The sequence below is a fragment of the Pyrus communis genome, chromosome 3 (genome assembly GCF_041283825.1).
Source record: "Pyrus communis isolate YQ-2024b chromosome 3, ASM4128382v1, whole genome shotgun sequence".
Classification (NCBI taxonomy): domain Eukaryota; kingdom Viridiplantae; phylum Streptophyta; class Magnoliopsida; order Rosales; family Rosaceae; genus Pyrus; species Pyrus communis.
Genome location: NC_142567.1, coordinates 19047776 through 19063291, shown reverse-complemented (window position 1 = coordinate 19063291; position 15516 = coordinate 19047776). Strand labels below are relative to the sequence as shown.

At 34.6% G+C, this 15516-nt stretch overlaps 2 protein-coding genes across 8 annotated transcripts; one reads left to right on the top strand and one right to left on the bottom strand.

The window, feature by feature from the left end:
• Positions 1-1093: 1093 nt before the first annotated feature.
• On the bottom strand, positions 1094-8626 carry LOC137715985 (transcription factor TGA9). Of its 7 annotated transcripts, none has more exons than XM_068455369.2 (13): positions 8365-8626; positions 7996-8187; positions 7710-7792; positions 7236-7327; positions 6857-7114; positions 6057-6104; positions 5892-5951; positions 5621-5698; positions 5416-5464; positions 4381-4652; positions 3865-4086; positions 1883-2025; positions 1094-1392 (listed from the first exon to the last, which is right to left on the bottom strand). In XM_068455369.2, exons 2-13 carry the CDS (start codon positions 8139-8141, stop codon positions 1305-1307), a joined length of 1539 nt encoding a protein of 512 aa, XP_068311470.2. In that variant the 5' UTR covers positions 8142-8187; positions 8365-8626; the 3' UTR covers positions 1094-1304. The 7 variants fall into 7 exon arrangements, with proteins under 7 accessions (XP_068311470.2, XP_088547326.1, XP_088547325.1 ...); XM_088691200.1 differs by having other exon boundaries at positions 7236-7315; positions 8365-8585; XM_088691199.1 differs by having other exon boundaries at positions 7996-8167; positions 8365-8585.
• An 876-nt stretch (positions 8627-9502) lies between these two features.
• Positions 9503-15233, top strand: LOC137738239 (heat shock 70 kDa protein 17-like). The gene is made up of 5 exons (XM_088690369.1): positions 9503-9601; positions 13372-13440; positions 13894-13968; positions 14055-14155; positions 14847-15233. The coding sequence occupies exons 1-5, from the start codon at positions 9503-9505 to the stop codon at positions 14872-14874; spliced, it is 372 nt and encodes a 123-aa protein (XP_088546495.1). The 3' UTR covers positions 14875-15233.
• The last annotated feature ends 283 nt before the right edge of the window (positions 15234-15516 follow it).

The window sequence follows — 15516 nt, the reverse complement described above, 5'->3', positions numbered from 1 at the left end:
ATATGTTCTAATTGTATAACTATTAAAGTTCAACAGACCCGTTACGCTATCGAGTGAAAAGCTAAACACGAACTGCTAGTTAACGGATCACTAGCAAATTCACCAGTTATTCACACAGCCGGTTAAAGCTCAACCCAAATAAATATTTTTCATGCATGCTCGTATAGTGTTATCTGTTTGTGCATAATTTTGCCAGGTATAGTTTGTATCTCAAATACGTATCATCAAATTATGGACAGACGCATTCTCTATAAATGAAGAGTAACAACCAAACTTTTCCTCTATGTATATCCAACTTTTGTGCACAAACGATTAGGAAAAAGACAATCAACTCAGTTTATATTCTATCTCTACCCTCGTCGCTTCTACACTACAATACTCTTCTTCTTCACAACTACTACATATAAATGAAGTGCGTGCAACAACCATCTCCCTTTCTCTCTCTCTCTCTCTAAAAAATACAACCATTTTCGTTTCGAGAATTCCTTCTTTCAATAAAGATACTAGACGATGACAACATATTGAGTTCTCTCTTTGTCCTTCTCTCACTTGCCACCTTTCTCTCCTGGTCATCTATATATTATATATACATTAAAATTTCATCATGACAACAAATGAGTAAATAGTTTTAGATTGAACTGAGTCTTTTGAAAGAATGATCCATGAATAAAGACTTAAAAAATAAATGGTTTAAATTGTTGAAATTCAATGTATAAATGAGCCCCACAACTAGTCACCACATTTCTACTAAAATATGGGAATTCTTTTTTATAAAGGATAATATAAATATATATATATATATATGTATATATATGCAAAAGTCGTTTAGGTCGAGATAATATTAGATATATGTTAATAGTGTGTAGATGAGGTTTAAATAAAAAACAACAAAATTTGGTTTTGTGAAATTACATGACTGGCCATAATTTTGTTGTTGTGATAGAAGACTGAATAATATTTTCACTCTTTTTTGGTTGGCAAATAGGATTTTGTTAAAAGGTAGTTTAGCTATGTATGGTCGACCAATTATATATTTTGTTTCATCGTTTAATCCTTTTTTTTTCTTTGTTTACCAAGTGGAAGAACCTTCTCATGCACAGAAAATATTGAATTGCATTTACAAGATAACATAGTTACATGAAGACATGAAAAGTAAAAGTAGAAAATAGAAAATAAGAAAGAAAAAATTAATATGTCCTATCTCTTCTAAAGTAGCTTAATCAAGCTAGAAGCATCCAGCACCGGCAATAATGGACAAAGGACTTCTTCTAAAAAGCAGCTCTCTGCAGTCTACTGGGGTTTGATCAAAAGGATGCGAAATGATTCTGCGAAGGTTGTAGCATTTGAAGGTCTGTCGTCGTTTGGCACGAGTTATCATCGCTTATCATGGTCCTGCATATGCATAGTATAACATAAACAGTAATTATATGCTATCGTTGTTAACTAGCACATTATATGTATAAAAGGAGAAAATTTTCTGATTTTATTTTATTTATCAGTCTCTATGATAAGATTTTGCATGTTAAAGATGTACTATAAGAATTTGCTAACTTTCGATTTTTCTGCAACAAAAACAATAATACTACAATTTTGTAGTTTTAAGTTACAATGTGTTTAAACAGAAAACAAATGAAAGAGGGGTGATAAAATACTGGCAAAAGAGAGTTGTACAGTCTCATCCTAAAGAAAAGAACAACTAATTTTCATAGAGTAACAAACCCTAGAAAATGTGCACATGACAAAGTCAACTTGAAACTGTCCTGGATTTACCTAGCCAAGAAAAAGTAAACACATAATAAACAGTGATTAAAAGCTAACCCTTTGTCATTTAAGTTAAATAGAACGTGAACGGAAAGTAATGATCATGTTATGCAAATCTTACTCTCGGGGTCGAGATGCCCAAAGAGAACTAAGTGCTCTTAATCGTCCATAGTACTCTCCGATTACAAGGAAGCATCTCGCTGCCTGACGAACTGTCAATATCCGACGTAACTGATGAAGGGTTTGTTGTCTCAAATTATCAGCCTGAGCAATTGATCAACACAAATAATGAGAAACCTAATTCTTAAGAGTAAACAAAATATAACAGACCCAATAATACAAAAAGAAAAGAATAAAACAAACATGTATAATAAAAATAAAATAAAGATTAAACAAGAACCATTATGTAGCCCTTCGAATGGGTCCCTAGTACAAGGGAAGGGGCACAACCCTTAAACAATATTTTCAAAATGGTTGAAATTGGAAAACTTGTTCCTTTTATGAATTTGGACTATTCCAATCATGGTTTAGAAAAATAATAAAACCTCACTTAGTTTATTGCTTATATTTCCCATCTCAATTTTAAATTCATTCGATAGGTCTAGCTACGGTTTTCCTTTCAACAAACATCACATTCAAACCTACTCTTGAAAGAAACATTTGGAATGGAAAAACTGCACCAAAACCCTAGCATTCAGCAACCTGATTGACACCTCAGCTAAAAATACATGTCAGTTCACCCCAAAATTATGGGTGATAATGAAATTATTGTGACCCAATGAAGCATTGCATACGTGGCAAGCACACAGGGGATGTGATCAATCTAGCTGTATAATATTATATAACACCTATGTCAAAAATTTGACCAGTAGCATGATAGTGACACCTGATTAATAGAAAGCCTAATGGTCCATTGGGATATTCATGATCATCAAGACCTTTGATAGTTGTTTATTAAAATGAATGACTTTTACACACTATTTTTAACTTTTCATATGTTACGTTCAAGAAATTTTATTGACCAGATCAGAGAAGAATATCAATGACCTAAATTAAAAGGGATATGCATAAGATGAAAAAGTGTAGAAATCACTTCCTTGACTAAGTGATAGGGTGAGAATAAAGGGATAGAAATGTAAATACAATGTCTAGTTGACTGCACTATAGATGTTCCCATTTCTATTTTTAAGTAGTGCTTGAACTAAAAGTCAATTTAAATGTTAAATCAAGGTGATGTGTGAAAATGAAACCCTTAGATTCTTATCCTTCTGGCGTATATCAGAGAATGGCGGCGCAAAACAAGAAGACAGAAATAAGGAATAGAATGAAATAATTGGAGTAGATGGACAACTCAGATCAACTACCACGTTTGATGTCACCTACCAAAGTTCTATGTTTTGATCGAAAATAACACCTTTCTAACGATATAAATATATATATAACTAAACGTAATTAACGTGATTGATTGACGTGCAGTCGTTTATAGGTGGATCCTATATTAGACCTTACCACCATCAACGATTTAAAGTCACTTATTTCCATTAATGTAATCTTAATCATATCCAAGGTGTTAGCAGATTCGTCAAGTGAGATCTAATCAATCCTTTGATAATTTTGAAAAGGGTTTCAGTTCATATGGAACTTATTGAATTGGTTTCATACATCCATATGTATTGGTCAAGTCTGGTCTGCAATATGAAATTAAGACAACTCTCAGGTCTTTTCAAAAAACACCTGAACAAGACATGTATTTTTCGATCATGACCTACTCTTATAGTCAAATTACTTCTCAAAAAGCATCAGGAAAGTTTACTAACATAAATATAAAATTCTTTCAAAAAATAGCAACTAATAACCTCCTAGGGTTCATTTAAATTATGAAGAAAACCTCCTAGGGTTTAAAAGAACAAATAACTTATATGATTAATCTGCAGGTTATAATGCAATTCCTAACGAAGAGAATACAGAAAATGATGAGAGAATATTGAGATTAATTACGTGAAGTGCATGCATGAATTTGCAAGATGTAAGCAAAATGGCCTTTGGTTTTTAAGCTAAGGAAATTTATGTCGGAAGTCGGATTATTTAATCGTAATTAACTACCTGGCGAACGAAGCCTTCAAGATTGGTGAGCTTGCCTAAAGCCACGGCCATCTGTTGCATGCCATCGATGACTGGCCCGCCGGCAATGGTGTCGACCAGAGACTGATGAAGCTGCTCTAGACCTTGAGTAAGAGCCTCTTCAGCTTGTTGTGAGGACTGTTGCAGATTATAGATCCCCATGAATTGCTGTTCTGTTAGTGGGTCTAACTGTGCTATTAACATCTGATTAATAACAAAGACAGAAACACATTAATAATCAATAAGGCGCAAGGATGGGAACCATGGCTAGTTGAATGTTTATTTAAAAAAAAAAAAATTGTAACAGGCAACTAAATTTTGTATGCGTTGATTATATCTTTCCTCTCAGAGTATGAGACTCATCACATGGTAGCATGCATATTATGAGAGAAAGAGAGAGAGAGAGAGAGATAACCGGCGCATACACTAAGTTTTCCGTTAAACTACTGAAGTGGTGAATTCTAAATGCTATAATAATTTCAGAATATAGAGTTGAACCTTGATGAGCTCAGAGGGTCTAAAACCACCCATCCAGAGGAAGCAACGTTCAGCTGGAGTCGTCCACATTCCAGTTATGAGGTGGAACACATCAGATTTTGCAGCCATTCCTTTCAGCTGGAAGATTTCATCGTAGTGAGAAACATAGCCATCCACAACTAGTCGAAGATCGCTGTCCGACAAATGTGCTTGTAACCCTGTTCGGAGCTCCGACATGTGCCGGTGGTCGTCTTCTAGCCATCTTGCATATTCCATATCAAATATTGCAGCACCTACAGCAACAATAATAAACACTTTAAAATCATGCATACACATTAATTGTTTGAGATTCAAGTTACATATGATCATTTACTAGCGAGATCAATTTATTATGTAGAAAGTAAAGCACATGTTTTAAGAGTACGTTTAGTTTTTTTTAATTTTTTTTAATTTTTTTTTTAAATTTATTTTTAGTTATTAGTATTTATTTGGTTTAAGAGTGCATTATTGTGCTACAAGTTGAAAAAGTTATATCCGCACGGGGGTTCAATAATGCATGCAAAGATAAAAGTTAAACCCCTGAATGGCTTTTGTGTTTTGGAAAAGGCCAAACAACGGTCAAATATATAACAAATCATTTTTTTTTTTTGGGTCAAATGATAAATTTTGTTAGATTAAATGCTAGATTAGCCACTAACGGGGTTCAAATTCACGGCGTTATGCAAATGCTCAACTCCTTCTCACCATTGTGGTAAGGGCCACAAGCTACAACAAATCATTTTATTCATGGGAAAAATCCACTCCCTTAAAATATTGCGTTAACCCTAATCCAAGCTCTCTTAATATTGAAAACTTTGGTCAAACTCCGAGATGTCTACCAAGTAAAAATAGACTTAAATTCGTTTCCCAAAATTGACTGGAAGCTTTAATATTACCAAAAAAGAATAATGTTAATAGATATTAAGCTAGTCAATTTTGTTTTTATAACCTCTTTTTTCTACTTCTACAAAGTCATTAATTTGTCCATAATGTTGTAGATTAATTCAAGAAACTCACCTGAGCTGATATTGCCAAGACCACCACCACAACCACCCAAGAACAAACCCTAATTAAATAATTTAAAAAGAAAATCAATACATTTAACAAAATGAACAATAAATAAATAAAATAAATAAATAAATTTAAATAGGTTAACAATAAAACCAATGAACAATAAATCAATAAATATAATAAATAATTTTTAATAGGTTAACAATAAAACCTGAGCGCGCGCTCTTTGAAGGTCTTGCTCAAGCTGTGTAAGCTTTATCCTGCTTGACTCTAGCTGCTGTACATAAGCCTATATATTGACAAGGAAACAAATGAAAAAAATATTAGTCGGTAGTTGTGTTTTTTTTTTTCTTTTTTTTAAAAAAAAAAAAAACAAGGGAAACATAATAATTAGTGGGTATGTGAGATAATAAAATAGCATATGCTAAACATTATAGAAAATTAATGAAATATTTTCAGTGTGAAAAATGACATCTCTATACCTTTTTTCTGAGGCGGCTTTTTCTTGCAGCTTCTCTGTTTTGAGCTAATCGTCTCAATGTCTACACGAAAATAAAAACAAAAAAATGGTAGCTCAAAATTTGAAGTTAATAAATTGGAAAAATAATATGGAACAAAAAATGCAAGAATATTGTCATGTTTAAAACCTTAGCATCAAGTTGTTTATTCTCTGATGTTGAACCAGCTCCCTTCCTCTGGAACATTAAAAGCATGAATTAAGAAAAGGAGGGAGAGAGAGAGAGAGAGTAAATTAGTTAGCAAATTGTTTCGATGTCTGAAAAAAAGGTGGAATCTCTACTTTTGGAGGAAAAAAAAAGAAGAAAATGCAAGTACTTTGTGTTTAAATACATATGATTCTGTACTAAAAAAAAAAAAAAAACACGTATGATTCTCAGAAAATAAATCACAATGATTAGAGAGAATATCTGACAGAGTTTTTGCAAAACATTTTTTGTTCGAGGCAGGCAGGCAATCAGCAAACGTGATTTTTGCGATGTGGGTTTGGTCTGAGTCATGTGGAGTGAAGAAAGTGGGTATTTTTATTATTATAACAAAGCAATAATAATAGTGGTAGAACTACTGTGAAGATTCTTACTATTTTGCCTTTTTCTTTTAATTTTATTTATTTATACATTATTTATTTGTACGTATATACACACTTTCTCTCTTTTGTGTCAGACATTTTTATCAGAAAATCGTTCAGAAATCAGGTAACTTCTGTCTCTCTTTGATTTTCTGATGTTGTGGGGATCTGTGCCATAATATTTCATGAAGATATGCCACAGAGCAGGGAGAGATGAAACAGTAATAATAACAATGAAGATGCCAACTTTTTCCTCAGTTGTTGGGATATGGGAGATCTTTTGAGAAAGATATCGACTGACTGACTGACCTAGAGAGACAGAGTACAGTTCTAATTAAAACAGTAATTAAGTTAATTAATTACCTTTTCTTGGGAGGGTTTTTGAGCTGATGGGGTTTGTGAATTAGGTCCGGTGTCACTAATTGCCATTTCTTGCTGTTGCTGTTGCTGTTGAAATTGTAGATGCTTCTGATCAAAAGCAGCTTGTGAGGAAGAAGGGTTTTTACTCATGGGAGATTCTGGTTCCAATTCCAACTGATTTGTTGTTGTTGTTGTTGTTGTTAGAGTGTTCACTTGTGATCCTGAGTCTGTGCTTTCTTCCTCTCCTGACTTTGAACTCCCCTGCATTTTTACAAACACACAAATCAAATAAAATAAAAAAAGCCACCAAAATTTAATCAAATTTTCATCTGGGTAAATCAAATATCAGAAGAAAAGAAAATTAAAAGGGTCAAAGGATTACTCCTGGTGTTTGGTGGAATCTCATTGGCCAAGAAGGGAACATTTCCAGAGTTGCAGCAGGCCTGCCTGCTCCTCCTCCTCCTGTAAATAAAGCTGCAAACAAAGAATCACAAAAAAGATATCTCCCAGACATCACGAAAATAAACATTTTTTCAAAGCATCACCTAATCCCTCTCTCTCTACTTTTCTGCAGTCATGGAGTCAGTAAAAAAAATCATGCTCTGCAGGTCAGCTTTCCAAGTTTCTAGACACATGCCATTCAACTCTCCTCTCTCAGAATCATTACAGTATTCGAAATGGAAACCCCCCATCCCCTCCGCTCTGCCCTGATCAGAAGACATATTCAAACACACACACACACACACTCTCTCTCTCTCTCTCTCTCTCTCTCTCTCTGCTTTTTGTTAGAGTTGGTTATGCTTTATCAGACGTCACCAAAAGGAGAGAAATGATGAGAGGAGTGTAGAAAGCATACGTGCTTGAGCTTCATCATTTCTAACTTGCCGCGCAATTGCTTCTTCCAGCTCCCCAAAATCAAAGGCAGATCCTTCTTGATTACTACCAAGTACCAACCAAACAAAACAAAAACAAAAAGCAAAAAATTATCAGAAACCCGTAAAAAATAAAAATGAACAGATCAGAGGGAGAACAACAAATTTTTTTAATGAAATTTCAGAAAATAAAATAAATCCAATTCGAAATTAGTCTTGAAATTGCAGTATCTGAAAGAAAGTTTGGAAATTGATGAGAAATTTTCGTACATAAAACTGGTGGAAGAAGCATTCATCCCATGAAGAACAGCATAAGGGACATGGTGATTGGAAGGTCCTAGTTCCGATGACAAACCAGCGGTGGTGGCAGTGGCGGTAGCGGCGGTAGCGTCTCCAACTCGATGACTCGCCGCCATGCAAGATTTTCTCAGACCATTTTCATCTTTGTACTCCAAGAAGAAGCTGGAATCAGGACATGTAGCAGAAGAAATAAAAGCCATAAACACACACACACAAAAAGTGGTTAACTTTTTCTTTTTCTTCTTTTCAGTTAGCTAGATAGAGAAGAAACAGAGGAGTTGGGGGGAATGGGAAGAAGGTAAACAATTTCCCAGAAATTATTCAGTTTGCTCTCTTTACCTCAATTTTTGGATTTAGAGATTCCTAGACCAAAGCCTATATGGAGCAAACCAAAACAACTTGAAAGAGACCAAATATCAAAGGGAAGTTAGAGAGAGAAATTACAAGAGAGAGAGAGAGAGAGAGGAGAGAGAGGGGCCAGTCATATTTATGTCTCTATCTATTTATCTCTCTGGTACTTCTCTTTCTCTCTACTTCTCTATGAAGAAAGCTTCTAAATTGATGTGTTTGTGTTTGGGTTCTCCTTTATTTCTCTGTCCCTAGTAAATATTATCGAAATTTTGGATAGAAAATCTTGACGTTGCAGACAGGCCCCTCTCTCTCCCTCTTTCTCTCTCTCTCTCTCTCTCTCTCTCTCTCTCTCTCTCTCTCTCTCTCTCTCTGTGTGGTGTGTGGGGTGTGGGGTTTGGAAACAGGAAAATAAGGACATTTTTCTTTTAAAATAAATAAATTATTCAGTATAAATAAAGTTTTAAAAGATGTTATGGGCTAATAAGGCAATGAGCCGAGTTTAGTTGGATTTAAGTAAATTTATTATATATTATACGAATTCGTGCCTATTTATACTTAAAAACACATAATTGTATACATAAATTGTAAAATAAAATGACATATAGACTATAAAGTATTATAACATATTGAAAACATGGGGAACAAGCATATAACAAGTGTTCATCAAGTATTCCACAAGTCTCTTATATTTTATTGAAAAAATAAAATGCAAAACGAAAGTTATTGATTTTCTGTCCAAATGAGATTGCGACCTAAGCGGCTTAGGCTGGCCAAATGTACGCCTAAGCGGATCTAGACGCATTTTGTTAATTTTCAAACGCCCATAAACTATCGGGAGAGTGATCAACCGCCTTACTGTCTAGGCACGGCCATACATGATTTTTTGATCAGTGAGTATAATATTAAATTACATAAAAAAAGGGAAAACCAAGTGTAGGGTCTTTGGCAGGAACCCACTGGAATCACTGACTCCCACTCCACTCTCTCTCTCTTCTAACCGCCTGTGATGTGCCATTGGTTCTTTATAGTGTGCTCCTCACGGATGCAAGTACTTGGTAGATAAAAAATAAAAAGTGGATATATTCAACATTTTATAATAGATGAGACAAGGTTTTCTTTCACAAAGATGGTAAAAGCTGAGGACTCTGGCGAAAAAGAAAAGTTGCAAAGGCTTCTTTTTATTTGCTTAAGAAAGGGGTTGAGTTTATTTTTCGCAGCTAGGAAGGTTGAGGAAGAAGAGAATTTTTTTATAAATATTTTTGTAAAGTTGTTCTGCTTAATTATATAGACCATTTCAACTAAAAAATTAGAATAACATAATCTACAAGCAAAACCCCAATTATATATATTTAATCAGTGCCTTGTGAGATAGGTTTGTTTGGTCTTATCAGGCTTTGTTGATGGGTCAACATCCATTCCCTGTCATTACCTAAAACAATGGCACATTAAGATTCCTTACTCTACTAATAGTAATATGTTTATCTGAGTTCTAATTATAATTAACCAGTAGCCTCCATGGGGTGTGTGTGTATATATATGTGTATGTTTCATTATTTGTGTTTGATTTGATTCACATAGTACTCCTACTTCCGGCATTAGCTGTTTTTTTGTTTGTTTCAGTTTCACTAGTAGAAAAACATGTTTGCGCGACGGAATCTTGCGCGACGGAGAAAATTCCGTCGCGCAAAGTCCGTTTGCGCGACGTATAACACAAAACGTCGCGCAAACGGACTTTGCGCGACGGCACTTTGCGCGACGACGAACGCGTTGCTCAAAACGCCTTTGCGCGACATAGGTGAACATACGTCGCGCAAAGCAGTTTTGCGCGACGCCGTCATTCGTCGCCAAACTTTTGGCGCCAAACGAAAAAGGATTTACCGCTTCTTTCGTTAACTTTGCGCGACGCAGGTGGGCATACGTCGCGCAAAGATGTTTTGCGCAACGTATGACCACCTGCGTCGCGCAAAACATCTTTGCGCGACGTATGCCCACCTGCGTCGCGCAAAGTCAACGACTTTTTTTATTTCATTTGATTAGTTTGGGAGGCAGAAACTGCAAACCCAGTTGCAGCAGCTACCTCCGTCTTCCATCTCTCTCTTCAAAATCGTCTACCATATCAGGTTTGAATTGATATTAATTCTTTATGTTTTTTCGATTGCAATCCTTCCCTTGTTCTTAAACATGATGTAAACTGAATTAATAATATGTAGATCCTTCATGTGATTCATTTACGAAATTGAAATTGTAAAATCAAGGGAGATAACTATCTTGTTGATTTTCTTTTTCTCTATACACCAGGTAGTTCCAACAATACTTTAACTAGTAAATGTGCTTTGAAAAATATTGTGTTACTAACCTTGTTTCTACTAGTGCTCTTAGCATATGAGTATTTCTAGGATCCTTTCCATGCTGTTAATACCAAAAATTAAGGAAATTATCTACCAGAAAGTAGTCATAGTATATGAGATAGACATTCATTTGATGCATATAAAAACTATGAACTTAATACAAATATTGTGTTCTTATATTAAATAAAAATGCTGAAAAAATGAATTTAAGGAGGAAACATGTAACATTATATATTATCAATCGTGTGTGGCTTAGAAGCTTCTTTAGCTTACATACAGAAAGTTGAGCTAAAACATTATCACCTAACTAACATTGTTGTTGATTTTTGCTATATATGTTGCTATTTGCAAGTGTTAGTGTTGTGGTGGGAAAAGATATGAGAGTTGATTGGACAAAACCAACGAATTTAAATTTGAATGCAAATATAATTGCTTAACCCGGATTGAACATTGGACAAATACATATGACGACTGGAGAAGTTTGAACTCTAGCAACCAAAGGCGCTACAAGAATCTTATGCATACGTTATATTTTTGGAAAGTGATTTCTACGCACATTATAAACTCCTATTTATTTATGGCCAATTATAAACTGAATAAATTAGAAAATTTTCAAACTAATCATATAATACTCAATTGTAAACCATAAGGCACATAGTTCTACTTCCTCATGATTGAGAGTTGAGATACATATAAACACTAACTCATCTTTTAAACTTCCATTTCCAATTTGTTAATTTATGTATACGTTCATATATTTGTCTCGTTACTTGATCTCTGAATGTTTGTTTTTTGCAATTTTTGGCGTATGCGATCTCGAAGCATATATAAACAAGTTTGACGGTTGGATCGTTGAAATTAGTTTCGTAGGATGTGTATCACATCAAAACGATAGATTCACTAACATTTAAGAGTTTATTTACACTTTCATCAAGTATAACATAAGATTTTGTGGTATCTACTAGTGTAAATATTTTAAATAGAAGATCGAATTCATTCATTGTATTTGTTTAGGGTCAAGGAGTGTAGCTGTAAAAAATCATCAAAATCGGAGTTAAAATAACCGTTAAATCGTGATTTTTCGTTTATAACCGTCGAAAAGTTTTGTCTTATTACTTGATCTCAGAATGTTTGTTTTTTGCAATTTTTGGCGTATGCGATCTTGAAGCATATATAAACAAGTTTGACGGTTGGATCGTTGAAATTAGTTTCTAAGCTGCATATCCCATCAAAACGATAGATTCACTAACACTTAAGAGTTTATTTATACTTTCATCAAGTATAACATAAGATTTTGTGGTATCCACTAGTGTAAATATTTTAAATTGAAGATCGAATTCATTCATTGTATTTATATAAGGTCAATGAGTGTAGCTGTAAAAAATCATCAAAATCAAAGTTAAAATAACCGTTAAATCGTGATTTTTCATTTATAATCGTCGAAAAGTTTTGTCTCGTTACTTGATCTCTGAATGTTTGTTTTTTGCAATTTTTGGTGTACACGATCTCGAAGCATATACAAACAACTTTGACGGTTGGATCGTTAAAACTAGTTTCGTACAATGCGTATCACATCAAAACATTAGATTCACTAACATTTGGAGTTTATTTATACTTTCATCAAGTATAACATAAGATTTTGTGGTATCCACTTGTGTAAACATTTTAAATTGACGATCAAATTTGTTTATTGTATTCATATAGGATCAATGAGTGTAGCTGTAAAAAATCATCAAAATTGGAGTTAAAATAACCGTTAAATCGTGCTTTTTCGTTTATAATCGTCAAAAAGTTTTGTCCCGTTACTTGATCTCTGCATGTTTATTTTTTGCGATTTTTGGCTGATGCGATCTCGAAGCATATAGAAACAAGTTTGACGGTTGGATCTTTGAAACTAGTTTCATACGATGCTTTTCTTATGAAGTTCAACCGTATATATATTTACTAAGTAGATTTTAATTTATTTATTTATTTCGTACTTATAATACTTAAGAGATTGACTGATATATATGGAAAAAAAAATTATTGTGGGTTTTTGTTAGAAAAATATATTATTGTGGGCTTTATGTTTAAACAAATTTGAATTTGAAAGGAGGAAAGTCACATTTTCGGTAATTTTCATAATACTTTTTTTTTCCAATTAAATACTTTGCGTGACGCCTTAGTATGATCGTCGTGCAAAACAACTTTGCGCGACGTCGAATTAAACACCTACGTCGCGCAAGGTGTGATAATTTTGGCGGTATAATAGTGAAAAATAGGCGCTTTTTTTCAATTTTTCCAAAATTTTCCACTTTGCCCTCTTTATCTCCCTCAATTCGAACCCAAATGACAGCCCTTCTTTATCTCCCTCTCCTCCTTCTATTCAAACCTAACCCAACTGAACCCTCCTCCTTCTATTCGAACATAACCCAGAAATCTTGAACCATCCCTCTTTATCTCCCTCTTTCCTCTTCACAAATCTTGAACCCAGAATCCTGTCCCCTTTCTTTTCCCGTAGACCCCAGATCTCCTTCTCTCCTCCCAACTGAACCCTCCTCCTTCTATTCGAACATAACCCAGAAATCTTGAACCATCCCTCTTTATCTCCCTCTTTCCTCTTCACAAATCTTGAACCCAAAATCCCGTCCCCTTTCTTTTCCCGTAGACCCCAGATCTCTTTCTCTCCTCTTCACGCAAATCTCGAAGCCGACGCGAATCAAGTCCCAAAATCAAGGTAAGGGTTTCTGATTTTCAATGGGTTTTTGTTATTTAGGGTTTAGGCTCAAATTGCAAGTTGATTTCTGAGTATTTTGTTGATGTATGTGTGTTTTGTGTATGAACATGAAATTGGCTTTTATTAATCTGATTTTAATTAAGGATGCATATGCCGTGTTAATTAAGGACCTTTTTAACAGGCCGGCGGCTGATGAACTTAAAATGCCTTCAATGACAAGTACAAGATGATGTTTATTAGGTACATGTTTATAGTTTTATCATATTCTGTTTATAGTTTTATGCATCACGGAATTTGTCTTCACCCATTAAAGCAAGTCTGCATTTCTCTTTTATTAGGTACGATGCTTTTCCGTGATATTATGCCTTGCAATTGTTGTTTGATAAAGTTATTAATGTAGTTTGTTTTGTAGTTTGTTTTGTATATTATGCCGTGAATTCTTTCGTATACCAGTTTGAAACATCCGAGGAATTTGAAAAAATTTCAACTAGCGAGGAACGCCAATCCTTTATTGGAAAGCTAGATGAGGTAGACATTTCTTTATTCAACCCAAAATTCAGCTTCATCATATCTCTGTCCTAAGTTTTCCATTTAACCTGTTGTCTTTTTCTTAGGTGCAAGAGTGGCTTTACACCGATGGTGAAGATGCTACTGCTTCAGAGTTTCAGGAACGCCTAGAGATGCTAAAAGCTATTGGTGATCCAATATTCTTCAGGTATATTCCAGTTTAGTTTGTTTGGTTTAAGTTTAATTGAGGGTAATACTGCATTCACCAAGAAAAAAGAATTGGGCAGTGATGTATAATTTTCAGATGTAATTTCTACAATTTAAGTCATGTGTCAAGTCAATGCAATGTATCTGATCTGATGATTTTAGCTTCATTAGGTACATGTTTATCATATTCTGTTTATAGCTTCATTAGGTACATGTTTATAGTTTTATCATATTCTGTTTCACTTTCATAGAACCAAAGATCAAGATGATGTTTATAGTTTAAATTATGGGAAGAAAATTTAAATTTTGTGCACTGGAGAAGCACGCTACTTTTTCAGACGATACTTTGACAGATAGCTTGGTTTTGACGAGTGTCCCTTTGGTTTTGGAATTGCTTGCCATCCGTTTTCTTTTTCTTTTTCAGACGATACCTTGACTGCATAAGTAGCAACAACTTCACTGGTATTTTTCCTTGATGGTTTTTACCTTATTAAGTGTTCTGTGTCTGTGGTATAGAAATCTCACTGTTTTCGATCAGGATTTTGCTTACTTTCTTGCTTTTTATCTTCATAATTTCAGAAAAAAGACTAATTATTTGGAAAAATTAGAGGCGACCTCATACAACATTTTGATTCCTTTAATGATTTATTTGGAAAATTTTAAGAACTAAAATGTATAAACTTTTGGTTCAGGGCTGAAAAGTTTCTAACAATGTTCTAAAATCCAACTAAGACCAACTTCCAGATCAAACGCAGAGGTAGATGCATTGAAGGAGGAAGTGACAACCCTAAAGGCCCAGGGCGAGCAGATGAAGGAGCAGCTGAGGGCCCAGGGCGAGGAGATGAGGTCATATGGCGGGGCGTGGAGAGACCTTGTACAAGCCATACAAATGTCCGGCCTTCAAATCTCACTACCAGCACTTCATCTTGGTCCACCTTCGACCTCAGAGCCACCTCGCCCTGCTGATACCTAATAGCTTGATGTATTAAACCTAGTTCACTTTTAGTTTTTTCTTTTTTGTTCGGATCTTGTATGTACATTTTCATATATTTTATAATTAAATACTTTTGCTTGGTTAATTAATTATTCTTTCGAATTTAATTACAATATTTATCAAGAATTAAAAAAAAAAAAAAAAAAAGTTTGACCAAAACTACTCCCCACTTTGCACGACCAATCACTTTGCGCGACGTACGCATGAGTCACGCAAAGTGGGTTTGCGTGACGCACAAAGTGGGTAGTGCAAAGTGGGTTTGTGCGACGACCAACGAAGTGCGTCGTGCAAAGTGAGTTTGCGCGACGCTCACCGTTAGTCACGCAAAGTTGGTTTGCGTGACGCACTCCGTTGGTCGCGCAAACCCA